We start from the raw sequence: 27,872 nt of genomic DNA, 5'->3' as shown, positions 1-27,872 counted from the left end.
TCAAAAATGTGTGCTGTTGACATAATGTTGGTCCTCCTGAGTTTTGCTAAGAGCTTGTCCGTGGTCACTCAGACAGCTGTCCAAAGATACTTCAATAGCCACTTCTGCTGTTTCTTGCCTCCGGAAGCTACCACTTCGGTACGTGTCTAGAGGGGGACAGCCGTTGTGCTCGGCACAGCCATTGACGTGGGCCAGAGGCAGGGCCCCGGGCGGGCAGCACAGCTGCTTCTCACAGCCCTTGGAGATGCAGGGTGAGCTGCAGAGGTCCTTCTGCTCCACGGGGGCCTTCAAGTCCACCTGCTCAAACTGGATGGTCACATTGTGGATTCCCACACCGTGGAAAATTTCTCGAATTTTCCTACTGGTGTCCTGATAGCCCCTGTCCTTCTGATACTTGATGTGCAGGGTGGCGATGACCTTTCCGCTTACCAGCTCCCAGACATGCACTTCGTGCACACTGCTAATCCCGGGCATGGCCGACAGTTTACTCACTACGACAAGGAAGAGCAGACAATTAGCGAAGGCTCCTGGAAACAAGGTGCCACTCCAGGAGGAACGTGGTCCCTGAGGGCATTCTCACCAAAACGATGTATTTACCACAACGAGAAGAAAAAGAGCTGTATCTGTATGGGTACATTTTCCCATAATCTTCTTTCTCCTCTCTGAGTCCCTATACCATCCGTCATGAACCCGTAAAAGGCAATTCAAGAAAATAAGTTCAACAACACCCAAAAAAGTTCCCAGGGTTGTTGAGTTTGCAAGGGAAGAGACACCCAGACGGGCTGTGTCAGGAGTATAAAGTAGGACGCCTTTCTGAAAGGGGAGAACTTGGCAATATGGACTGAAAATTTTCACGAGCATCCCTAGTACTAGGAATTTAACCTACAAGGAAACACCCAAACATTCATGCACAAAAATGGTTGGAGCAATGTTCTTTAAATTAATGAAGAGATGGAAATAAGGAAATAGTTAAATTAATTATATAAAAGAATATGGTAACAGCCATTAACAAGTAAGCTGCATATTTAAGGACATGAGGAAAAGTATATAAGATAGCTTTAAGTGAAAAAGCAAATAGTTATACTGTATATACAGCACGATCTTTTTCTTTTTTTTTAAACAAACATCAGTGTATATACACACACACAAATTTAATGCAGATAAAATCTTGTTTTATTGAATGACTCAAAAATATTAAAAGTGGTAATTTCTGGGTGGAAGGATTATGAGAGATTTGTATATTTTTATTTAAGTCTTCTCTATTTTCCATACTTTCTCAAATGAGCATGTATTTAGAGAGATGATATTGAATAGTGATTATGAGCAAAGACCCTGAGGCCAGCCAGAGTCTGAATCCCAGTTGAGACACGGCCTTGGGTAATTTAGCTAGCCCCCCATGCCTCAGTCTCCCTATCTGTAAGTCGGAATAATGACGATAGTACCCCATAGGTTTAATTTCAGGATTCAAATGAGTGAATGTAAGTACAGCACTTAAATCATTACTAGCATATAATAAGTGCCACAGAATTGTTGCTACTGTTATTACCATCTATTTTTTTAAATGTTTTAAAATATATATATAATATATATTTGAATGTTTATTCATATAAATAATAATGTTTTAAATATATAAATATAAAATGTTTTTAAATATATATATTTAGATGTTTATATGAATAATAATTATATCTCTATTTAAATGTTTTATATATATATATATATATATATATATATTACTTTGTTAAAAGGCAATATAAGCCATTATATATCACAAATTGTTCTGATATGTTTATCTTGTTTCTTCAACTGGAAAACAAGTTCCTGGAAGGTAGAGACAATGCTGCGTATCCGCTCCTGGGTATCTCCTTCCCCATCTCGCACCTCTTCTATCTGCAGCACTGGGCAGAGAGGAGATTGCAGGAAGTGAAGGCTGATTATTCTAACTGTACAGTAAAGCAGCCAGAGAGCTGGCCACGCCCAAGGGACTCTGAGACTGTAAACTAAGCAATGCTGCCCAAGACGAGGCTCCAAATGCGAAAAGAGCATCCAGGGGCAAAGACTGCAGGAGAAGCTCCAGCTGTGAGCTGTAGCTCGGCCATCTGGTCCCAGGGCACGCTATTAAACAGAGGGCTGGCAGGGCTGTGACCTCCCCCCGAGCACTGTAAATCACACCTTCACAGGGGAAAGCCCAGCCATGGCCATACAATGTATTAAGACCCATCTCAACCTCACTTCAGGGCTCCGTCCTGAAGTAAGGTCTTCCCACTTCGAGCCTCATAGTGGGCCAGGCTCTAGCTCGTGGTTACTGGCTCTGGTGAAGCAATGAGAGTATAACAGCGAATATGCAAGAAAATTCTTTTTCTATAAAAACATTACCTCCATTTAGAAACCCTAGAAATAAAGCTGCACATTCAGTTTCTCACCAACATCTGGATAGTTCCCGTTTAGAAACTGCCAAGTCTCTGAACTGTGTGCTCCGATGCACGTAACTAAGGTGAGAGTTTGACCTTCTCCGTGAGCGCGACCCAGAAACAGGTTTCATTACTGAATGAGGTCATGAATGATCTGAATTTAAAACACGGTCCTTTTTATGGTGTTATAAGAGACACGGTGACTTGCGTGCCCATAAAAAATCAATTAACTGGAAAGCAGGATCCAGAATACAAATGAATGATTCCTGTTTTCAGAATAAGGAGAATAAAAATTAAGTTCTTGGCCCGGTAACCTTATTGGAATTAAAATACATCTTTGACGTGAAGGTAAGAGCCGAGGAATAGGTCCTGCCCAACACTATATTCTCCAAAATTGGCAGTTGAGTCAGAGAGTGATGGGTTGCAAAGGACCTTTGGTTCTTGGAGCTGTGAGTCATCTTCCTAGGCGACCAAACATATGCTAGATGGCTCTATTGCCAGGTGACTGAAAGTATTTCAGGATACATAAATCAAACACTGCTCTGAAATAACGCTGGCCCTTTGACCCAAGGAGCATTGAGTGGGCATGGCTCTAGGTAAGAATCACGTGACTTACTCAGCTCCTCCATGTTGACTCCTTTGGGGACCATCTGTAGCAGAATGACAGCAGTCTCCTTGATGAGTGGGAAGGCAGAGGACAAAATGATGATGACCATGACGATAGTCAGGCTGGGGTCAATGTAGCACTGCCAGTTACACTGGTCCTCACGTTGCAGGGGACGCACGTAGAATATGATGGCTGTGATCACCACGACCACCGACCCCAGGGCATCACCCATCACATGCAACAGTACACCTGCCAGGAAGAAAGAAAGCCCACTCAAGCACAGATCCAAATTTGGGAGCTGTGGGACACTCTGCAACCCCAGTTCCCAAGTCTAAGAAGACCAGTTGCTATTTGTTTTCTTTTTGGTTAGAACAGCAGGATGGATTCGAATGAGGGAAAAAAAAAAAAGAGGAAAGAAAATGTCGACGACTTGGAGAAAACAAAACCCTAGGCCACGATTCCAGGTCCCAGAGAACCTGCAACAGCCTAGGAAAATTCTGAGCTGCAGACACCATGGGAGGAAGGATTGTGACTGTTCATGGTGTCACACCACTGCCACCTGCCACTCATCAGAAGGCACCAAACTCCAAAATGGAGGCTGTGCACATGGTTTCTTATTCTTTCAGACAGGTATCTGTGATTTAAATGGTTTTAAATATTTTTAAGAGGAGAGAGAACTAAGACATGTCAAGAGAATGGTTCTTGTTATTCCTTGTCCTCCCTCTTCCTTGATCCATTCCCCCCTTCCCTACATGCCCTTGCTGACTCCTCACAACCCCGGATCTGGCTGAAGAGGTCTTTAAGAAGGGACTCCGACAACACTGCCACTGAATAAAGAGACTTCGTCACCAAACAATAAAATTAAAATTAAAGATATAATAACAAACATTGTGGCTGCCTTTAATTAAGGGAACCAACCTTAAAGCTTTTAATTATGATACAGAAAATATGCAGTCCTAACACAGAAGAGCTGGGTGTCCAGTTGTATGCAAAACACAGACTTTACTGGGATTTAGGTGAAAACCTTGTCAGAAGGATTATAAAAATATAAACACAAGGTCATTTTTTTTTTTTTTTGCAGAAAAGAACATAAGACTCTTGAGCGTGATTCGTTGAGTGCGTCCTCTGTGCTATTCCAACCACCCATGCAACGCTCACAACCGCACAGCGATGTGGTGATCTCCATTATATCAATAAGGAGACTGAAGCTCAAAGAGGTTAGGTTACTTGCCCAAGGTCACCTAGCCAGTAAAAGGCAGAGACTGAACTTGAACCAGATCTGCCTGACTGAGTACTTCTCACCCCACTGAAAGTGTGCATTAGATGGGGATGGGGGACAGGAGAGACAGTTGAGGTCTAGGAGAGGAGATGGGGCAGCGAAGGGGTGAAGAAGAGGGCAGAGATGTCTAGAAAGGCGTGCTGACATGGGAACAGCAAGCCCTTGAATGCCAGCCATGTTAGGACCTTATTCTGGAAGCAGTAAAGATTTCTGAGCAGACTCTGATGGGATCACATCTGTGATGTAGAAAGATAAGTCAGGCAACGTTATCGGAGAGACGAAGATCGACACTTGGTAGGCAGCTCAATTATCTGACTAGTCATAATGCTCGCTAAGTAGATTTGTGAGGACAGGCCATCTCAACAGTGGGCCCTCACTTCCTGCCTTGAGATTTTTTTAAAAAACTCAGAAAAACTGGCAATTTGACATAAGTTGAAATTTGATGTGTCCCAGCGCTTGGAAAACCATCAATGTTGTTGAATTTGTCGATAACCAGAAACACAGTGCACCAGCCGTGGGCATTAACAAGTGGTTATGGAAGGATGAGAGATCTTTCTGACCGGAAAAAACCATGAGAAAGAAACAGCTCATCAAAGGAGACTTATTTTCAAATGATGTCAGGACTGTGGTTTATCTATTTATATTTACACTGAAATACAGAAAGTTAATTATCTTCCTGACACTCTGTTGCAACAGTTTTCAATGTATTGCATTTGATCCTATTAAATAAAATCAACCACTGCAATTGATGAGAATTTTTAAAGGATTGTGCTTTCACGGTGCTTTGCAGAGGATGGACTGTGGTTCTCAGAAGGCATTTGTTTTATTCCATTGAAATAAGAGAAACACCACTGAAAACCCAGAAATGATTTTTGTTCACAAGAATCTCCGTCAGTCGTTTGCTCCCTGCAGAACCGGGAGGGACAGTTCTGCTTTCTCAAGCGGCCGCTTAAAGGTCAAAAGTGTAACCAATCAGTGGACTGTCTACCCTGGAGAAGCAAGCCACCCTGCATGGAGCGTACAGGCAGCGTGCAAGACTGGGAAGAGGTGGAAAGGCGAAGTAGGAGCCCAGGGTGCCAGCCCTGCCTCTGCTGCCGGCCTGGGCGACTTGGGAAGTCACCCGACTCTCAGGACCCTGTTTCCTTATCTGCAAAGCGAAGGGGTGGAGTCCATTCCCACTAAGGCCTTTCCAGCTGTAACATTCTGTGCGCTTTCTCCGAATCGTGGCTCCAAGATAAGGACACAGGAGCTAAGGGGAGGCCAGCCTCCCTCTTGGCCTGAAAGATGGAGAGGCTCCTGGGAGCCCCAGCAGGGCCTAGAGCGTTCGCCTAGGCAGCAGTGTTGAGCCCAGCAATTCCACTCACTACCCGAGAGACAACAGCTCCCACCTGGTGAGATTCTTAAAAGGCGAGTGACGCATGCTTGCATGGGGCCTGGCACAAAGCATGAGCTCCATAAACAGGCTTTTCCTCCCGCATCACCCAAGCACTTTACATGCTTTATCTAACAACCACCCCCCGAAGTAGATACTATTTTACAGATGAGGGAACTGGAGGCTTAGAGAAGTCCAAATACTTGCCCAAAGTCAGAGTCTTAAACGGCAGAGCCAAGACCCCAAACCCAGGCATCTCGAACCCCAAAACCAATCTTTCAGCCACTGCATTATTCACCTCTGCCGGAGGCTACAGGTGCACACTGGTCAGCACCTGAGGAGCCCAGGCCCGAGCCAGGTATAGCAAGCCTTTACCCCCGGCATTTTTCCACCTGGGAGCTCCAACAGCTTTAGACTAAAGATCGGCCAGATCATACAAGTTTCACGATCATGCTGCAAGTTTCACATACCATGCTTCCCAAACAAGGTCACAATATCTACTGGTGCCACTCTTAAGTCCTCTTAGCATCTTTTCACCTACCTGTTCTCCTTCTCTGCAGCATGAGAATGAATAATTAAGAGATTGTGCTTTGAAAAGTTAAAGTGCTATAGAAAATCTATGATATATATAATATATACAGTATGTGTTATCTAATATCTATCTATCTATCTATATATATATATAGTATATATCACATATATATTTTAAACTGAACCCGAAGGAAGAGAAAGGATAGTGATTTCTCATTACAGATTCTCTCTTTCCAAAAAAGATTCATCACCAAGCACTTGAGAAATTCTCCTGTTGCAGTTCAATTTTTAAATATTGACTCGTAGAGATTTTTAGGAGCTCATGTGTGGTTGTTGTTATTGTTGTTGTTGTTCTGATTTTCCCCACAGATCCATTCCGGGTATCACTTTGTAAAACAGATGGGAGAGTCTCAAAAATGAAAGCGTCCCCCAGATGATTACTTTTTCTTTATATTATTTCCATTTAAGCCCTCCCACAAGCTTCCCCCAAATCATCTGAAAGTAAAGGGTTAAATAATCTTGGTTGAAATCCCGTAAATTGAGATTGGGGACTGACCCTTCTGGAATCACTCTGAAGCTAAGTCTCTGCCCAAGAAGTTGGAAGAGAGAGATGCTGGATACAATGTTGGTATCTGGTGAGACATGCACCTCCGAACTCCCTGGACTAACCTTTGCCCAGTGCTTGTGACCTTGAGCACACGGCAGGAAGAATGCTAGTAACGTGCTTGTCACGTGCCTCACCAGAACCCTCCCCTTTGGGCCCGGAAATAGAGATTCAAGGAAGCCAAGAGACCCATCCCAGACACAGATTCCTGGCAGAAATAAGTGAGGCGTGAGGGTCAATCAGCAATGCCACGTTGGACAGCAGCCACCCGCTCTCTTCTCACCTTCATCAAAATTACATTCAATTAAAATAGGCCTCATTTTACATGAGTAATATCCATGGGTGGGCAAAGGCACATAAAGTAACGGCATGCTGCTCATCTGTGAGGCTCCGAAGCAGACAGCATTAGCCTGGCCCTAAGTGGAGCAAGGATAAATCATTAGCAACTCGTGTGTCACTTAGAATCAATGCAGTGATTAGGCAAGAGACTCGGGTCATAGTCTATTCGTGCAACCGGCCTACTTTCTAACACACCTTATTTAAAGGCAAACAGAAAGAGTATGGCACAGCCCATATGCATTACAGACGAGGGTTTCAAATGGACCCAGAGTCGATCCTACCTCTGATATTCAGGGCGTCAGACTTTTTCTCCTTTTTCATAGTCTCTTCTGGTTCATTCTGGGTGTTCAGAGAATCACCTGCATTCAAAGAAGAAACCTTGTGTTGTGTATAAGTTCTACAAACAAAAAGAACCAAGGGACTCAAAAAAGGTTTTGTTATTTTAAACTCCTACTAGCTCATCAGACCCCCTACCTCTCCACACACACACAGCCCAGAATAGTACATTTTGGCCTTGACATAAGCCTTGTGATCCACCTTTGCATTTCATTTCCACTTCCATTCAAATTAAATTAAAAAAAAAAATAAAAAAGGCAAGTGGGAGCCCACCCCCATCCCCAAACCCATAACTCCCAGGGTGATAGAAGGATGGACGAAAGGGAAAGGAGAAGACAAAGTGCAGACAGCATCTGATGAAGGGCCAAGGGTTGGGGGATGCTATCTGTTGCCCAATAATAACTGATTTTTAAGAAAATCAAGATTCTGAAGCAGGCAGAATAAGGGGAAGGGGAAAGAGGCCAAAAGAAAAAAAAAAGAAAAAGAAAAAAGAAAAAGAAAAGGAGGCCTAAGCATCCAGGAGAAAACAAAAGAAGTAGTGGGGAATACAATAAGATAGCAGCAGAGAATTAAAGCCAGGCTGCAGAGGACATGGATTTTTTATAGACTAGAAGCAGCAGCAACAGCCTGAAAGAAAAAGAGGGCGTGGATGCGGAAGAAGGGACGGGCGGGAGGAGGGAAAGGCAGAGAGGTCCAGAGGATGCAACCGAAAGGCACCTGCTACGTTGGAGAACACCGTCGCCCCCTGCTCCTTCTTCCGTTCCGCCGCGGCCACGCCGCGGGAGGCGGCCGAGGGCCGGCGGGGGCCCCCGATCGCGCTCGGGGGGCGGCCCTGGGCCGGCTGCTGGGGCTGCTCTCGCGGCGGCGGCGGCGGCGGGCGGCGGCGGGGGCCGCAGCAGGCAAGCCAGGCGGCGCAGTCCTGGAAGATGAGCAGCCCCAGCACGTTGACGGCCAGCCCCAGCGCGCCGACGATGAGCACCAGCTCGGGGTCGTCGATGCGCTCGGGCCGCGCCAGGCGCAGCACGGCCTCCACGGTGATGGTGAAGCAGAGCGCCGTGAGGAAGACGGCGTTGCTCAGCGCGCCCAGCACCTCGGCGCGCGCGTAGCCGTAGGTGGCCCCCAGGCCCCCGCGGGGTCGCCGCGCCACGTAGCCGGCGCCCAGCCCCACGCACAGCGAGATCAGGTCGGACAGCATGTTGAAGGAGTCGGACAGCAGCGCGATGGAGTTGCCCAGGTAGCCCGAGACCAGCTCGGCCACGAAGAAGGCGACGGTGAGCACCAGCATGAAGAGCAGCCGGCACGTCTTGCCCGAGTAGCGGCCCATGTCGCCGAGCCGCCGCCGGTGGGCGCGCCCCTGCGCGGCCGAGCCCCGTGCCCGCCTCCGGCCTCGCAGCCGGCCCCGCGCCCGGCTTCTTATAAGGCGGAGACAGAGCGCCCCCGGGCCCCGAACGTCCAGAGTCTAAGGGAGTGGCCGCGGCGGCAGTCTCTGAGGGCCTTCGGGCCGCCTGCGAGGCCTTTTCCCCCGATCCCGGGTCCCGGCCCCACTTGGCAGGTGGCCACGGGCCAATGTCTGGCCTTCTAGGACAGCGCTGGGCAGAGGGGGAGCCGCTGGGGACAGGGGGCGTGTCTGGAGCGCCCTCCACGCAGACACCCTGAGGCATGGGTGGGATTCACCCGCTGACACCGACCCCGCTTCCCCAGTCGCTCCCCTCCCCGAGCCCTGACTGTTGACTCCTGGCGATAAGGACCTTGACTGCTGTGGGGCGTGTTCCCCGCGGTGGACGTGGACACCTTCACGTACGTGCCCAGAGGCTGCTGGCATTATAGATTCCACATTAACCCGGTGAGGCCCCAGCCAACCCTGCCCAACCTTCAAGGTGCTTCCTGCTTTGCCTTTCGTGAAGTTGGGGCTGAGCCCTGGCTCGGCATTCCCACTCCACTGGTGTCCGTGGTGTAGCTATTTTATCCGCCCTCCTTGCGCATAGCCTTCGCGCAAAGAGCGCATTATCGTTTCTGTCACCCCCTCATCTTGCCTCCCATTCTCCCCTCCCAGCATCTTCACTCTCAAGGCGTCCCTCCCCAGAGGAGCTGCAGGCAGCCCTGGAGGGGAGCACAGATCATACTTTTTGGAAGCATGGCACTCCCACCCAGCGCTCAGAAATCAGTTTCCCTGGGATTGACACAAGTCCCTTGACCATCAAAGAAGTCAGGCAGGCCTCCTCTGTGTCCTTGTCTCATTTTTCCATGGCAGAGAATATTCTCTTCACCCCCATGTGTCCCTCACAGCATGACCTGATACTCAAAGTTCAATCGACTGGCCTCCATGAAGGTTTATTCCAAATAAAGCCTTTCCTGTTGACAACAGGCTGTGTTCCAAGTAAAAGTTACCCCGAAGAGAACTGTCCCCAGGACTCTGGGAGAGGCCAAACACTGCAATCCTTGAAGAAGGTTGTTTGCTGTTGGGTGTTCAGGGAAGGGGGTGGGAGAGCCCTTGCGATTTTCTTTCTTGGTTTGTTTTTCCTTTACAATCTTTTCTCATTCCCAAAAAGGATCTGTGAAGTCTGGTGATCTCTATGCCCCCTCTCCTGTCCCTAATCCCTGAACTTTAACCATTCCAGAAACATGTGTGGTTTGGACTTGGAAATAACCGCGTCCATTAGTAGCACACTCTGATTCTCTCCTCATCCATTGTCTGAGCCTTATAAACGATGATCTTGTCTTTTAGTGCTAAGGGACCCTAACAAGCATGCTAAAATGTCCTTTTTTTAAAAAAAGATTTTTTAAATTTATTTGAGAGAGAGAGAGCATACACATGAGCAGGGTGAGGGGCCTAGGGAGAAGCAGACTCCCTGCTGAGCAGGGAGCCCAACGTGGGGCTCAACCCTGGGACTCCAGCCCCAGGACTTCCTTCCGTATCATGACCTGGGCCAAAGGCAGACGCTTAACGGACTGAGTCACCCAGGCACCCCCTAAAATGTCCTGATCTGAGGGTCCCACCTTACACAAGATGAGCATCCAAACTCAAGAAGCCCATTAAGCATTCCCTCCCCATCTTCGGGAAAATATCCCTACACTGAAAACTTAAGGAAATTGATCATTTAAGGTATCTCTAAACACGAGTATTAAAATGGTCAACAATTTAAAAGAAATAAAGAGGTGCAGATGGGCTGATGAAAGCTTTGAAACTCTTTGGCCTTGGACAAGTTCCTTAATTGTCTGGTCTGGTTTTCAGTCCTGTAAAAAGGGAATAATATTAGTGTCTCCTCATAGGTTTGTGAGAATTAAGTGGGTGAATAGATGTAAAGTGATTATAACAGTGCCTGGCACATAGTAAGCTGTTTATTTAAAAAAAAAGAAGAAGAAAAAACAGGAAGAAAAAGTAGTTGTGGGGTGAGGAGGAAGAGACTGGGCAGAAGGAGGAGGGAAGGGCAAAGTGGGCCAGAGGGCCACACGTTATCATCAGCACGCTAAAATTAATGTTAGCACGACAGCACCTGTGTACGAGAATTACCATTGAACCACAGATGTCACACTCTGTTGCAGAGAAAGATATCCCACTTTCTGGCTTATCCTGTCTTCAAACCATGAAGCCTCTGCAACATGTGACATAGGACAGCAAGCAAAGCAGTTGAAGCAAGACAGGGGCCTGGTGGAAATCACACTGCTTACCCAGTCCCTGCTGACTGCGTTTCTGTGTCCTTCACAAGTGAAAGAAAAACCCCAGGTCAGCAGAAATCTATCACTTGCGCCTGCTCCCCAGTCGTTCTCCTAACCGAAGGCAGATAACAAGAATTATGTCACTGCCCCAGGAAGGTAGCTGATGGAACTGGAAAGCTGGCAGGCAGCTGGGGAGGCAGGGGAGGGAGCTTTGTGTGAGGGACCCTGCCCAGGGCCTCGTTCTTGACTTCAAGAGAGGCTGAAGGTGTCAACAACATGCACTCAAGAACAATGCTTTGATTAATTATGATTAGATAGAGAGATAGATAGTTGTATAAAGTTTATATATAGAGAGAGAATATATATAATCTAAGTTGATTGACAAAAACTGAGACTGCCTCCTACACTTTCCTATAGATGATGAGGTTTCAGCAGCTTCTGTTTATTGGGCTTTGACTGCCCAACCCTGGGCTGAGCACTTAATAGCATAATCTCATTTCATCCTCACAACTGACTCATAAAACAAGCACTGTTTTATAGGTGAAGAACCTAGAGCCCAGAGACTGTAAGTAAGTTGGCCAAGATCACACAATATGTAAGTGACAGAATGGAGATCTGATCCAGGCATCAGACTCTAGAGCTTACATTCTTCGGCCCCACGTTGTACTAATTTGATCACTTTCAACACTCCTGTTGTTCTAAACAAATGAAAGGATTTTTTAAAGTTCACTTTTTATTGGCGTAGACCTTGCTGGGCTACAATTTATAAAGTAGAGATTATAGGACTAAACGTTCTTCCTACACTGGTATTGACCCAGAAACTAACAAACCTTTTTTTTTTTTTTTAAGAAATTGAAAAAGCAGCTGTTTTGTTTTCATTTTTTGTTCTAGTTGACCAGAGATGATGTTCCCTTCGAGGAAGAGAATGGACATCTCATCCAAAGCACCAAAAAATGATTCTAAAGAAAGGTAGCTCTTTTTCCCCATAGCTCCTTCCTCCAGATTTTAAATAAATCATCAGAAGCTGGATACTTTTCACCATTAGCCACCCAGCTTAGAACTAATTAGCTCTTGATTAATAAAATGTATTATGAATGAAAATATTAGTAAGATGTATTATGAATAAAAAATTAATAAAATATTTTAAGAATATAAAAATACTGGAAAATATTTTACAAATCTCAAACTCCAAACTCCTCAGCTATCATTACGATACTTCTTTGTCCATCATGACTCTCTCATCTATTATCATGTGGCAGAAGAGCAGAGAGAATCAGGTGACTGGACCGAGAAAGATGACTTTATTACGGTCACAAAATGAGAAGCTGTGTTAAGTATTAAAATGAGATCTGGAGGGCTAAGATTCTTGACCTCTGGAGCTCAATTACTGCACAACTTAGACCAGTCACTAAATTTCTGAGCCTTAGCTTCCTAATCTGTGAGATGCAAATGAGAACTTCATGCTACTCAGTGCACGTTGATGTTCTGAACATCATATGAGACAATGAAGGTGCAAATCATAGACAAATAAAAGGCACTGCTGTTGTTGCCATGAAGAAACCAATCACCATGAGTTCTAGAAAGCAAGCACTGTTATTTGTAACCACCACTCATGTAAATGGTTCAGCCAGGATTTTCGACTGCCTAGAATCCCTCCCTGTTTCCTTCTGGTAAGATGTCCTGTCCCGTTGGACACAGACATGGGCATATAACCAAGGTTGAGCCAGACATACTTCCTCATTCCCTGGCCCCAGTGCTTGATTCAAAGGATGGGCACCTGATCCAACATGGGCCAGAGTTCTTCTCTTGAAGTTTTCAAAATATATCAGAGAAAGGGTCCCTTTCTTGTCTGGTCACTAAAGCAGAGAGGAGGTGACTCAGAGCCCTTTAATAATTATGTCTCCCCTTGCTTTCTTCCCCAAACCCTTTGTTCTGCAATAGGAAAGGAAGCAGAAAGAGATGAGAGGCAGTGAAAGAGAATATCTGATGGAATTTCAGTCTCTGGTTCCAAGTTAATTATGTGAACCTATAAAAGTTCCCTTTCTGCTTAAGCAAGCCTAAGGTGGGTTTTTGTCACTTGGAACCAGACACTTCTGGTCAGTAGTTGACCAAGAACTTACACTTATTATAAAGTGCTAAGAATGGTTTTCTCCTCTTCTCCACATTCAAGACTCATGAGAAGTATAATTTTTTTAAGAAGTACAAAAATTTTAATAATTAAAAAAATAAAATGGCTGACTATGACATTTCTTTACTTGGATTCCTCACCAATGACAGAGAAATTATTCCTGCTCCATTTTTCTGCTCCCTCCAAAGGAAAAACTCCAGGAAACACTGCCACCATCTTTACTTCCTCAAATAGCACTCTCTCTGCCCCCCACCCAATGCCTCCTCCATCTCCACCACACCACGGACAAGACTTTGTGCAAGTTACTCACGCCGGGATCCACCGGGGTTCTATGCTCATCTTGGAAGACTTTCTGAAGACTCCCTATTTGACCGCTGAATAATGTACCCTCCCGGTTTTCCGTATACCTCATGGAGAGTTCCTCCTTCTCTACGTTTCTAAATGTTGGCGTGTCCCAGGATTCAGTGTTAGGCCCATTACTCCTCTCTATCCAAGCTCATCTTTCTGGTTATCTCACCTAGTCTATTTTCCAGGACTTGGCTTATGCTATTCCTTCCTCCTGGAACATTCTCCACCCCAGTCAACTCCTCCTCCCCATGCCTTAGGCCTCAAACGCCACATCTTCAGGGAGACTTCCTTGACACCCACCCCCTCTGTGGCCCACAGGATGACAGGAAATAGAAGAAAGAACAGACAAAAGAATAAAAGAAAGAGGGAGGGAGGAAGAGAAGGAAGGAGGAAGGGAAGGAACAAACATGGGTCACATGGGAGCTCAGAGCTTTTTGTTTGTGTTAAGGAGACTCTCCATTCCCCAACCTTCGCATTTCCTCAGTGACACTTCCACGGGGAATAACACTCTTCACCTTTTTCTATCGCTTCTGCAGCTTTTCTCAGAAGCGGGGCAACTACTCCAGTGACCAGGTGTGGGAGAAAGTGTGGAGCATGGTCACCTCTCCTGACCTTTCTTTCGCAGATTTGCCTCCCCATGAGACCTGCAATCCTGGTCCGCACGTCCAGGAGGGAAACTACCCGGGACAGGCTGTGCCCCGTGCAGGGGGGTCTGGGGCTGGGTGGGTGAGTGTCATTCTGGGATGAACTATTAATAAGCTCTTTGCTGCTCTACTTCTAAGCCAAGTGCTGGACTACGTCATATCCGCAACGAAGTTGGCCTTATGTTCAATGTCATCTGTATCTAATCTGTCAACTGTTTCCAAATCTAGGAGAGTAAGAAAGGGGTAGGATTTATTAGCCCCTGAAGCCCTAACATCCTGGGGAGTTGGCAGGAGCCTGGAGAAGCATTCAGCTAAGAAACTATGGCCCAAAGTAGCACGTGGGGATTGAGGCTCCTGGCGGGACCAGAGCAGATGCTGTGAGGTTTGAAGGCTACAGCGTGAGCCTGGCAGTATTTGACCTTGACGAGTCACAGCAGCTTAGTGCCTCACAGAAAACATGGCTCTTGTGATCGTCACAGGGCTGCTTTAATAGGCCCTCGTGAGCATGAGTTTTAAGACTGGTTTTACTCTGTGCTTCAGTCTTACTGTGCAGAAAGGGAGAGCGAGGGTAGTTTGCTCTCAGAAACAAGAATATTGCACCCGAGGAAGGAAGTTTTCCTGAAGCGAGACAGACACAAAAAAAGAGAGGGAAATGCACACATCTCTAAATATTCTCAGGAGGGGATTAGATCAGATCAGATGGGGGACTCGGAACCAAAGAAGTCCTTCAGTTCAGAGGCAGAAAGGCAAGATTTCAGATAGCTGACTGGGCTCTAGAATGCTTCCACCATCACCAGAGAGAACCAGGTCCAGGGAACTATTAAAAGTCATCCTTTTAAAGCTGTGACTATGGTCTGAAGTAAAAGCAACTGGGGAACACGGCAGCTATGCGATGTCCACTGTATGTTGGGTACGTGGAGAGCAGGTCCTTTGTATCTCTAGTTCACAGATCTTCATATGGGAGGGGAAGACCCTCGAGGAACGGCACTCAAGGAGCCTCATTAGCCCTAAGATGACAAGAGCCTGGGCCTGAAGCTGGTGGCCCATGGGAGGAGACCAGGAGTCCTGGGGATTTTGTATGTGGAAGTGATATGCACTGTTAGCCTGAGGGCACACTGTGCAGTTTGCTTCTTCCAAAGATGGGCACAACCATATCTTCTATTCTATGTGTTTCTCCACAGGGTGACCTTAATGCTCCTTCCATCAGAAGTGGGTCCGGTCCGTAGGGGGTGCCTGAGTGGCTCAGTCCGTTGGCATCTGACTTGAGGTCAGCTCATGATCTTGGGGTCCTGAAATGGAGCCCTGTATCAGGCTCCCTGCTCAGGGGGAGTCTACTTCTCCCACTGCCCCTCCCCGTTGTCCCTCTCCCACTGCCTCTCCTGCTGCCCCTTCCCCCCACTCATGCGTGCTCTCTCTCTCTCTTTTAAATAAATAAATAAATAAATAAATAAATAAATAAATAAAATATTTTTAAAAAAAGAGAGAAGTGGGTCCATGGGCTTGACACTCTTTCTATGACGTCACTTGCTTGTAATCCATAGAATCTGATTCGAGGTATTGAGGCGTCTACCTTGTTCGATGGAACACTCACGTTTGAGATATCACATACAATGTCCCGAGGCCACTCCAGTGTGAGGAAGCCAAGCTACACTGAGACGTCCTGGCTAGTGGTCCAGCCAGCAGTCCAGACATTGAGACTTTCCAGCCCAGGAGCCAGACAGATGATGATGCCACCACCTGCCATCAAGTCACTGTCCCATCCGCGGAGTCTTCCCGGCTGAGGCCCCTGACATCGTGGGGCAGACAGACTGCTCCTACTGGTTCTTTTCTGAATTCCAGCCCACAGAATCCCAAGTCTCATAAAACGATTGTTGTTTTATGCCGCTAAATTTGTGGTGGCTCATTACACAGCAGTCAGAACAAGAAACCAGCGTGTAAAGATTGGCCCGGCTCTACAAAGCTTCCACAAAAATTGGAACTATTTGAGAGGAGAAGCCTAGGAAGATTCGCAAAGAATATTTAAGGCATTGTTAGATGAGCTTCAAATCAAAACAGTTATTGCGGATGTAGGGGTTTGCCTTGTCCTGTGGGAACAGGTCCAGGAACGGACAGTTAGGACTCCAGGACAGGCACAGGGAAGAATGAGACACACCGAAGGGGACTGAGGCAAGATGATAGCTTGAGTCCAGGCCTGGGTTAAATTTTTTGTTTAAGTGGAAAATGCTTTTCACACGAGGTGATCCAACTCAGAGAGGTGAGAGTCGACAAGATTTGTTTGGACAACAGTTGCTTTTGGCAGACCCAGAAAACACTGACTTCACTTTTCTCACTGTGATAAGAAAAAAAAAAATCTATGTGGGAAAAACAAATGTCTGACCCCAAAAATAATGACAAAGTGAAAAGAAAAAAAGTCCAACAAAAATGCCAGCCTCATACGTAGTAGAGAAGGAAAGGGAAGAATTTTAAGAACTTGATTAAAACATTAAATCATTGACAACTCCACTGAGCGTTTCTGAGACAAGGACACAAAGGAAGCAAAACACTAGAAGCACCTTCCAAACTTCAGAACCAAAGATTTAGCAGGATGCTGCGCCACCCAAGGCCTGAAGTATTCCAGAGCTGTGGAAAGACGGGTTATCTGCAGGGGCGTAAAGTAGGAGCGGGAGCAGTGTGATCACCACACACGTTCAGATAGCTTCGGCTCAGACATCTGCTAAGCCTGACACTCAGACTGAGGGGAGAAGCTTCCTCAGAGAGCAGGATTCCCAGGCCTGAGTGGTTCTGAAGCTAAAGGCAGAGGCAGCGGTTCCTGAGGTACAGGATTGAATAAAGCCCACTCAGGAGAGTGAGTGTAAACAGAGCCAGAAACAGGAGCTCCAGATGGAAATGGAATTCTCAAAATGTTCGTTCGTTCCTTCCTTCCCTCCCTCCCTCCCTCTCCCCTTCCTCTCTCCCCTCTCCTTCTCTGTCTCTCTCTTTCACACACACACACACACACACACACATGCCCTGGGCTGATTGGGGAAAAAAAATGCCACAAATAAAATATGGAGCCTAGGATGTCGTTGCTACAAATTTCTAAACTCTGTGAGCAGGCAGCAATATTTTAAATGTCACTCTCTGGGAAAGGATGCAGTGTGTTTACCAGATGTGAAACACTTGGAACATAATTAACCTCTTGTTACCACTGGAGCTAAGTATGCAGGTCTGGGCCTGGCCAGGCTGGCTCCATCTTGCTGGCATGGCAGAGAGGCAGAAAACCAGAGGACGCCCTCTGTCTGCTGTCCTGTCCCCTGACAGCCTTGACTCTCTGCTGGTCCTTGCAAGTGGTAATGAGGGCCTGGCTTATTCGAAGTGCTGAGTTTTGGGTTTTTTTCTAAATTTTTTTGGTTTCTTCTTTTGGATTTTATTTTTATCTTAAGGAGAGAGAGAGTGCGAGCACAGGCATAGGGGAGGGACAGAGAGAGAGACAATCTTAAGCAGACTCCCTGCCGAGTGCAGAGTCCAATGCAGGGTTGGAAATCAGGACCCTGAGATCATGACCTGAGCTGAAATCAAGAGGCAGACACTTAACTGACGGGGCCACCCAGGTGCTCCTAGGTGCTGAGTTCTGAGAACCTAAGTCTATCTAGAGTAAGGGCTCTAGTTCTGAGATACCATTATATGGTTCTGTCAAACTTTTTTGAACTCTTCAAAAAGTGTGACAGGAAATTAAGAAAATACTCAGGGGCCCAAAATGAAGTGAAAGCCAAAATCCAACAAGACGAGTTGAAGCCAGAATCTGACTTAGGGTTATCTTTCCGATAAAGACAAATGTTCCAGTCTTGGATTTTAATAGCCATATGGACACGGATGGCATTAGAGTCAAAACTTAGATCCATGCAAAGGGGAGCATTGGATCAGAGATCCCCTCAAAAAGAAATCCCTCGGTGGAAGGTTGAAGCAAAACGAAACCATCAAACAAACAAAAACTTACTGCCGCAAAGGAGACTGAAAAGAAAGTGCATGTTTCAGCCTTGGCTATGGGTAAATTCTAAAAAAATGTTCAAGGAAGACAGGAAAAGGAAAACAGAGAAATGAAAAACGGAAGGAACAAACAGAAAATAAAAATGAAATGGTTAAGCCCTAATCTTTAGTAATTGCATTGAATGTAGAATGTATAAATATAACAATTCAAAGGCATACAATTGGTGGAATGGCTTTAAAAAAAATCCGACTACATCCAAACCATGGACTACTACTCAGCAATACAAAGAAACCAACTACTGATACACACAACAACTTGGATGGTCTTAAGGGCATTATACTGAAAGAAAAAAAAGCCAATTTTAAAGGTCCCATATGTATGATTCTATTTTTACATAACATTTTTGAAATATTATAATATTATAAAGATGGAAACGGATGAGTGGTTTTGAGGGCGTAGGGGTAAGGAATGGGCATAGGGACAGTGGGTATGACTATAAAAACATGGCAAGAGGGATAGCTTTGTGGTGATGTAATCGTTCTGTATCTTGATTTTGGTGGTGATTACACAAATCTACACATGTGGCAAAATGGCACAGAGCTACACACACACACACTGTACCAGTATCAGTTTCTGGAAAAGTGAAGGCAAATCTGAACTACCCAGACTATCTAGAATGCAACACAGAACATAAAGTGGAAAACGTGCAAAACAGTTTACAAGATATGGAGGACAGAATGAGAAGATCTGATAGTATCTAATTGGTGTTGCAGGAGGAAAAAATAGAAGGAACAGGGGAGAGGGAAAACTAGAAGAAATGGAATCGGAAAATCTTCTGGAATTTATGAAAGATATAAATGCTTAGATTCGGGCAGCACAATGATTCCCAGGTGGGATAAATAAAAAGAAATTCACGTAGGGAAATACTACAGCAAAACTGAAGGAAACCAAAGACAAAGAGATCTTTTATTTTTTTTAAGATTAATTTATTTGAGAAAGAGACAGAGTGTGTATGTGTGTGTGTGTGAGTGGGGAGGGAAGGCAGAGAAACAGACTCCTCTCTCAGTGGGGAGCTGGACACCCAACCAACTGAGCCACCCAGGTGCCCTTCCAAAGACAAAGAGATCCTTAAAAGGTGGAGCACATGGAAGTTTTGGTGCCAAACTTATCCAACTTGGACGTCCCGAAGAATGATATCCATCCCAGTGGAAAACAATTCAGGCTAAAACTACTGGAGGAACCCTGGCACTACCAGGCAGAGACGACACCCAAACTGAGGCTGAGCTCCAAGTGAACAAGATTGGGGGTTCTATGGTTTCATTTTGATGTGCCTTTGGTCTGTCCTTTAAGTTAATAATCAGAAGCTTTGATTTCTCTGGGTAGGAATGCATCAGGTCAAACATACCTAATTTGGGTTTTAATTTTTCTCTCCTAATTTGATATGGTGAGGGGATTCACATTTAAATTAGGGGCATTTTTATATTGCTGACATTGAATTATTAAAATATCTTGATGCTGGGGCACCTGAGTGGCTCAGTCGGTGAAGCGACTGCCTTCGGCTCAGGTCATGATCCCAGGGTCCTGGGATCGAGTCCTGCGTCAAGCTCCTTGCTCAGTGGGGAGCCTGCTTCTCCTTCTGCCTGCTACTCCCCCTGCTTGTGCTCTCTCTCTCTCTCCCTCTGACAAATAAATGAATAATCTTTAAAAAAATTAATAGAATATCTTGATGCTATTATTTCATATCACAATGTAATTTCTCGTGAACAATACTGACCACCTGCGGGGCCTCAGGGTTGACTTCACTGATACACTTACTGTTCTAATCCATTTCAGTCTTCAGGGGGCATCAAAATTACCAAGCACTGGTCCCAAGAAGAATACCCAAAGGAAACAGTGGTTGGTATTGGGAGCCCAAGCCTTCGGAACATGGGCAACACTGTCCTGATAACTGTTCCTCTATTCCTTCAAGGAAAGCCATGAGTGAGGAATACACAAAGCAGCAGAGGGGAAAGGGGAGATCTCTGTTCCTCTTGTCTCGTGTTTCCATGAGGGGCCCACCAGGGTGGTCTCTGTCTGACCCCCTTCATTCCTGCTCCAACTTTCAGGTAAGAAGTCACTCCTGAAGTGGAAAGGTCTTCTCTCACTGGTGGATTTAGTTGAAGGAATGGAAGAAGCGTGGCTCAGCCCCTCCTGGGCTTTACCCTTCCAACTGCCTGCCCTCAGAGAATGTATACTGTCTCTGTTTGGGGGCCCACCTCTGCCCCCGCCCCAGTTGTTGAGCTCTGCTTGTAAGAGGAAGGGTAAGTTTACTGTTGAGCCTATTGTGACATTCAAGGTACATTCTCCAATCCAGCTTTTATCAGGAACTAGACTACTCTTTTTATTGCTATCTTTGATCCCTTAGTCCTCACTTAGCTCTAGACTCAAGGGGGAAGTTATTTATCGTCCCCATAATGTCCCAACAATGTCCTCACTTGACTCTAGGCACCAGCTATAACGCTGGTTCTTGGTTCCATTCTCTTTGGTCCTGCAAAATCTCAAGGCAGTTTCTCCAGGTAAAGAATTCTACAGAAAACAGGTGGCGCATCCAGACAGTGTCCCCTTCAAACTGACTTCTCTGTCGCTCTCCTCTAAGGAACGAACCTCGAGTTCTCATTGGCCTGAGTTAAGGATCATGTTTTTCCTATTGCTTATTGGGCTGATACATTTTTAGTGTTGTCACAGCAGATAAAAAACAAGAGCACAGGGATGCCTGGGTGGCTCAGTCGGTTAAGCGTCTGCCTTCAGCTCAGGTCATGATCTCAGGGTCCTGGGATCAAGTCCCACATCAGGCTCCTTGCTCAGTGGGGAGTCTGCTTCTCCCTCTCCTCTGCCGCTCCCCCTGCTTGTGCTCTCTCTCTCTGACAAATAAATAAAATCTTTAAAACAACAACAACAACAACAACAACAAGAGCACAGATATACTTGATTGAAAATTACTTCCCTCAAAATTCTCTCAAAACACCTTCTCAGAGGTAGACAATAAATATCAGGAAATGGACTTTGGAAGATATTTCTAAGGAAATGGAGTCACTGGGTTTATTGCCATTTATAAAAAATGATGGCATGTTATAGTTATCAGAGACGATGATACAAGTTTTATAAAAACCACATTGACTATTTATTGTCTCTATCAAAAGAATGAGACAGAGAAAAATGACAAATATATTCTTTGCATCTTGTAAGCATCTGACCAAAAGAAAACCAAAATAATAAGCTTATTTTCAGCCCACCTTCTTGGAAAATGAAGGCTTTCGGTAAGGAAAATTGGAATGTCACTACTCACCAGACAGAACCGTAGGGAAATGTTTAAAAGGCAAATCACCTTATGCAGGATAGAGATATGAAAATGCGAAGTCCTGGTTCTAGCATCAACTTGGGTTAACCTTAAAACCTTTGGTGCCTCACTTTCTTCGTTTGCAACTTGGAAATATGACTTTCATTTGCATTATTTTAATGAATGACATAGTCTGATGTTAATGCCATTACAACAGTTCAAAATATATAATTTTTAACAACTGAAAAATATAAGCAATGCCCTTCTACAAAGTGTTAGCTTGAGCATTGAGAGACAAGGAAGGTAACATTTATAAGAACCCTTTGAAAAATCATGCATTGTGAAGGTATTATTATTTATCAAAAGAAAGGCATATCGATTCTTGAAAATAGGTGCAATGATACACAAGATGAGGCTCAAAGTGGTTAAGTATCTTCTCTATTATCAGACCCAGGCAATGAGGGGAGAAGAGCCAGAACGTGTACTTTCCGGTTATTGGTCCATGCTCCTCCCGGTTCACCCCACTAAGGATGCTACTAACCTGTCATCAGCAAGATACATGTTTTGTGTGGTTTTCCGGGACCAGTGACGGATCTGTATTGATCAAATGTATAAGTAACAGCAAATAATTATGAGTGTTGACCAGGGATAAGTTGGGCTGCCAATCGTGGTTGTGGAGTAGAGCAAGGGACTTGTCTGCACAAGGGTCTTCCTAATACTTCGTTCATTGCCTGTCCCTTCAGCCCTTGGACAATCACTACCAACCACCACCACCAGGTGCTACGCTGAGCAGTTCACACACAACAGTGTAATTTCATCCTCACAACACCCTTATGAGATAGATACTACCCATTTTACAGATGGAGAAACTGAGGCTTAGAAAGTTTGAGTAACTTTCTGGAGGTCACTCAGCTACTGGAATTGGGATTCACTTTACGGTGTATCAACTCGCACTTTTTGACATGCTATTTTGTGATTATTGCCAAGTGATTTTTCACTGTTTTTCTTTTCTTGGTGAAGCAGAATAGGGCCTTTAATTGAGGGCCTAGATTCAGCCTTGTAATTTCTTTGTAACTCTACCGTGGACTACCTATATGACAGTGGATCTGACTCTCAGCCTGTTTTCTTGTCTGCAAATGAAAACAGCAAATACTGTCTCATAATCCATATGATTCCCCAATTCAGTGCAATACATTCTATTTCTTTCATAAAACATACAGTTCTCCAAACATATGCCCACAGTGCTGTGACTATTGTCTGTATGCTTTCCAAGTGCCTGACACCCCACGGATGTCAACAAACACTGGGTTTTCATTAAAATTTAACCCAGATATTGGTCAGGGCAGCCTCTGTATGTTAGGAGAAAATGGCTAAGAACAAGGAGCTGCTTTATCCTCTTTTCTTTCTTCAGCTGAATTTGACTTCACAAATGTGAAATAGCTCCTCTGTTTCACTCTTCAGTTAATCTTCCTTACTCACTCCCTAGAACTGACCCAGAGCCCTGTCACTGGGCAACCGGAGAGGCCAGGGGCTCCCCAAGGTGCCGCAAGCAGACGGAAGGAGATGTAGAGTACATTAAGCATCTACCGTGGGACAGATGCTGTGGGCTGTGACAGGCGTGTGTGTACTTATCACTGAACCCTCATGTGGAAGTTAATTGTTCAAAACCCGAGACAGTGCTTGGAAAACAACGGTGTCAGATACGGACAAATGGCAAAGTACCAGCTTCTGGGAATTAAGCATGATCCTTAAAATTATGTGATAATTATTGCAAACTTCCTATCATTCCAACCCTGCCTCTGAACGATTTGGGGAACCCATACCTAGAAAAGCTTCCCCTTTCTAGTGTGAAAAGCTGTGTTCGATTGTGCAGTTTCTGCCCTCTTGGTGACTGTGTGGTATTTGCTACTGGGAGGGAGGAAGCAGATTCCCTCTTGAACCTCCTGAAACTCTCAGGGCCTTGCTTACTTTGCCTGTCTCTGGACTGAATTTGCTCTACGAAGAAAGGAAACCAGATTTGCTTTCAGGGTCTACAAGGCTGTCCAGGTGAAAGGCTCCCATCAGGCTAGAGTCCTAACTAGTACTGACTAGTTTAGACTAGGAGCTGGGGAGAGCAGCCAGTCAGCAGTGTGTTAAAACCTTCTGCGACCAGGAATTTTGTGGATTACTATGCTGTAATTGCCTCTAGTGATTTGGTTGGAGAAACATATTGGCCACGGAGGTGGCAATAAAGAGAGGGACAGGGACAGGGAGGGTGGAAGGAGGAGGGGGAGGGAGAGAGAAAGAGAGAAAAAGGAAGAAAGAAAATGAACACAATTTGGACTCAAAAACAATTCAAGTAACTTCAAAGGCAAGGCATTTTGTAAAAATGGAATAAAATGAAACAGCAGAGATTTCAGATATAAATTTGTCACCTATACATTGTATAAATTGTAAGCCTGATCTAGCCCCGGCAGAGCTGCACAGAATTGTCTCTGGTTTAAAATAAAGGCCAATGTACATAAAGGTATCTATCTGTTCAAGTACCAGGCAAGGCCGTAGAGAGTTCTATTTGTTATATTTTTTAAAAAACACAATCATGAAATAATCAAAAATAAAATACAAACATAAAAGACAATGTGAAAGTCAAGGAAAATCAAGTAAACAAGGAGTAGGAAGAAACATAAACAAAGCACATTTAGTCTAGAGAAGGAAAATCCTTGGTGTCACGTATCTCCTGGGATCTGAATCCACATGCTGTTTTAACCCCCCGCCATTTCTGCAAACACACACGTAGCCACTCACATTTCAGACTTTCCCTCTCGTTTGTTTTTTCTTTCATGCTTGAGATTTCTGCTTTTTTCATTTGGCCTTTTACTTTAGCCAAAACCACCTGCCTCCCCTATCATTTTTCATGCAGGGATGGACTCACGCTGGCGAGGGATGGACCCAGAGCTTCCAAGCTCCTTCATCTCAGCTGAATCTTCTACACGTTCCTTTCGCCCAGAGCTTTTTGTTTTGTTTGTTTGTTTGTTTAATTCTGGCTCCATCTGTCTGATCCTCCAACTTCTCTTACTCCATGAATCCCAGGGATGTTTTAAGTCTTAGCCGTATAGACAGTCTATTCTGTTCATATTTAATTTAAAGTTAGTGGTCTCATTTTTTACTTTCTTATGACGTCAAACATCAGATGTAACTGGTATCAATTTCCACATCGGACGGATCAAACAGAATGAGTTAAAGATCCACAGAACCAGGAGAGACCGCAGGCTTGCTCAGTAAACTCTCTCTCTGGCTGCAGATCTCACAGAAGTACTGATGGGTTATCTTGGTTTTGATCACTAAACCAGGAGGTACCACGGAGCTACAAGTTAGGGGTCTAGACACATAGAAAGTCTTTATCCTAATACATTAGGATATAATAATGATCTGTTAGGTCAAATCTTCTGAAGTCAAGAGTCATTTTCTTTCAGATTGTATACCTCCTGGTATAAATTGATATGTACGGATTAATCACATTTCTTCTTGAAACAGAAGACAATTAAAATTAGGTTAATGTCAGTGTACAAGATTCATCCAAAAGTTTACTTTAAACTTATTTAAGTGATGGGAAAGATATCAAAATGTATGTTTTAGTAAAAGTGCTAAATACCTAACTCAAGAGATAATGTAAAGAAGCTAAGTAGCTATGCTAAAATTACTTGGAGTGTTTCAACATTCTGAAATTTCTAATAGAATAATGCAATACCAAAAGCTACCAAAATAAAGTGAACATAAAATATGTATCTTAAAACATCAGCTGTACGTGTGTATCTAACACTACACTTGGGTAGTTAAAATAGCAACCTGAAGAGCATCCGACCCTTTAAAAGAAGAGAGAGATTCTGGAATTAAGGCAACAGAAACTGATATGGTCAAGGTGAAATATTTGTCTTAAGCCTCTTTTTGTCATCTTAGCATGGACGTAGACATTGGAAAGCACCACTTCCCAAACAAGACCTGAACTAAGACCTATCTGATAACTCAATTTATAAAAATAAAATTACAGTTGTCCATCAATTTTCATACTGGTCGAAAAAGTTAAACCCTTTGCCTAAATTGCCTTTGCTCTATGCAGGTGTAGATCACGTCTGAAACATTATGGCAAGTTCAGTGATGGCAACAGTTCCACTGCCCATACTAATCATTTGCCTGAAATCCTCTTCCTTGCCTTGAAATTATACTTAGCAATAAGAAATAAATATTTGTCTTATATCAAATATGTGATTTTTATAATCTGGGATCTCAAGTAATAATTTCTACACGATGACTGATGGAAACAAGGTTTAAGGTCTCAAATTAAGTCATTATTATCTTTTCAAAAGATGAGGCTTTCATTGATTCATTAAATCGAATAAAGATATAGGTTCTAGTGTCTTCTTTGTTCCCTTTATAGTTAATACGTACTATAAGTGCTCTCATAACATGCATTCTACCAATAGGAAAATTCAGACGGAGATTGGATCAAGGACTGGACGCAGCTGACACAATTTATGGTGGTAGCAAAGACAGAAGGAATACAATGAAAAATGCAAACTTAGAGCTAAGGCTCCCCAGGCTTAGTAGTAGAGCACCCCTACTAGTGAGCATCAAATAAGAAGTATGTTAAAATTTCTTAGAATCCAGATGAGCAATTAGAATTCAATGCTACTGGATTATTACGTAATTCAAAGTCTTGCATTTTGTTTTTTTAAAAAACAAGAGTTACTCTTTACCAAGTGCCTGTTAAGGGCTGAACACGTAGGATCTCACTTGGTTCTTCCTACCTCCGTATTACCTGTGGGCAGACAGTCTAGGTGGGCTAACTCTACTGCTGGCCTGTGGTAGAGCCATGATTTGAACCTGGTCTGTTCATGCGATGGGTCTGGATATTTCTCTCTTCTGCAAGAAGAAACATGTTTCCATCTCTTAATTTATCTTATGAATTTATTACTTTAGATTTATTGTTCTCTTCCAAGATTTAACTCCATCTTTTGACAGATGACCCAGTACACTGGGTACCCACCTAAATGTTCACATGTAAATAGTTTTCCTTTTTCTCAAATAGGATGGATGCATACAATAAATAAGTACAAATATTTCCATCTTATAAAGAACTAAGTTCAGTAGATCATCTCCTTTATTTTTTCTCTGTTTTATGTAAACTCGTCCAATATATATTCCTAAGAGTTTCTCAGCCTAGCCACTTGTTTGACACTTTGCTTGATATCAGCTGGTTAGGTAGTCTAGTATTCTTTTGAACATATTTTATGGAAAAACTAAAATATTATTTTTAAATTCAAACACAGCCATGTCGCATCTGGCCACTAATTAAATGAGACTGTTTTCAATGCCACATCCGCTTCCTTTCAAATGGCTCCCTTCGTGGCCCTGCTCAGTACCTTTACCCCCCCTCTACCTCTCTGAACACCTTCCATTCCTGGTGACTAAAAATTAAAGAAGACCCCTCCCCACAAGATGGAAGCTGCCCCACCGCCCCACTGGCTCACAAGGAACTTTGGACTGGAGGCAATTCCTTTGAGAAAGATCTTCTGGAAAGTCACAGACCAGACAAGAGGCCGACCAAATCTGCTACCACATCTGAGGACTCTTTACCTGTTTCGGGGTCCTCCAGGGGCCCGTGTGCCGTGCAGTAACAGCAGTCCAAGATGACATAGTTAAGGACATTGAAGAACAGCCCGATAATTCCAGCACTGAGAACCAACAGGGGCTCCTCCGTCTTCTGGGGACTAATATACCTCTTGACAGCTTCAACCAGGATGCTGAACATCAGAGCCACGGCGAAAATGGAGTTGCCAAAGGCTCCCACCACGTCCGCCCGGAGAAAGCCGAAAGTGCTCTTCCTATGCTGTGTTATGCTGCTGACCCGCACGCCAAACAAAGCTATGATCATGGACACAAAGTGGGAGAGGACGGCGAAGGCATCGGAGGCCAAGGAGAGGGAGTTGCCGATGTGGGCAACCACGAGTTCCACCACAAAGAGGAGGATGCTCACGACGCACATGAGGATTAACCGGAAGCTCCTGCCTGAGTATCGCCCCATGGTGCCCGGCTCTCGGCTGTCCCTCGGCCTCTCCTGGGAAGGCCGAGCTGGTAGGGGAGCAAGCTACAGATTTAGTTGTTATGACTCCTGGATAAGTCTCCCCTTCAGACTTTCAGCACTTGTCATATTTGGAAATCACCTTTTATGGGCTGCTATAAAGCCATAAAACAGTTTAAAGGGCAATTAAGCAAGAAATGTCACACGGGCTGGGACCTGTGGAAACTGAAGACACTGGCTTCAGATGCAGACTCAAGGGGTTTTTTGGTTTGTTT

The 27,872-nt window shown here is 44.6% G+C and overlaps 1 protein-coding gene across 2 annotated transcripts; it reads right to left on the bottom strand.

Moving 5' to 3' along the window:
* On the bottom strand, nt 1-27,600 carry SLC30A10 (solute carrier family 30 member 10). 2 transcript variants are annotated; one of them, XM_040634588.1, is made up of 4 exons: nt 27,153-27,600; nt 7,425-7,502; nt 3,028-3,267; nt 1-491 (listed from the first exon to the last, which is right to left on the bottom strand). In XM_040634588.1, exons 1-4 carry the CDS (start codon nt 27,598-27,600, stop codon nt 1-3), a joined length of 1,257 nt encoding a protein of 418 aa, XP_040490522.1. The 2 variants fall into 2 exon arrangements, with proteins under 2 accessions (XP_040490522.1, XP_040490521.1); XM_040634587.1 differs by lacking the exon at nt 27,153-27,600 and adding an exon at nt 8,197-8,803.
* Nucleotides 27,601-27,872: the final 272 nt, after the last annotated feature.

This window comes from Ursus maritimus, unplaced genomic scaffold (assembly GCF_017311325.1).
Source record: "Ursus maritimus isolate PB19 unplaced genomic scaffold, ASM1731132v1 scaffold_2, whole genome shotgun sequence".
In the NCBI taxonomy this organism is placed as follows: domain Eukaryota; kingdom Metazoa; phylum Chordata; class Mammalia; order Carnivora; family Ursidae; genus Ursus; species Ursus maritimus.
Note: the sequence above shows the minus strand (reverse complement) of the source record. Positions and strands in the feature narration are given on the sequence as shown.

Excerpts from the sequence above, each read along its gene's own strand:
- SLC30A10 (XM_040634587.1), bottom strand. The coding sequence starts at position 8,803 with ATGGGCCGCTACTCGGGCAAGACGTGCCGGCTGCTCTTCATGCTGGTG. Across the intron at positions 3,268-7,424 it reads TGACGCCCTGAATATCAGAG|GTGTACTGTTGCATGTGATG; the intron begins GTAGGATCGACT and ends TCTTCCTGGCAG. Across the intron at positions 492-3,027 it reads AGTCAACATGGAGGAGCTGA|TGAGTAAACTGTCGGCCATG; the intron begins GTAAGTCACGTG and ends TCCTTGTCGTAG.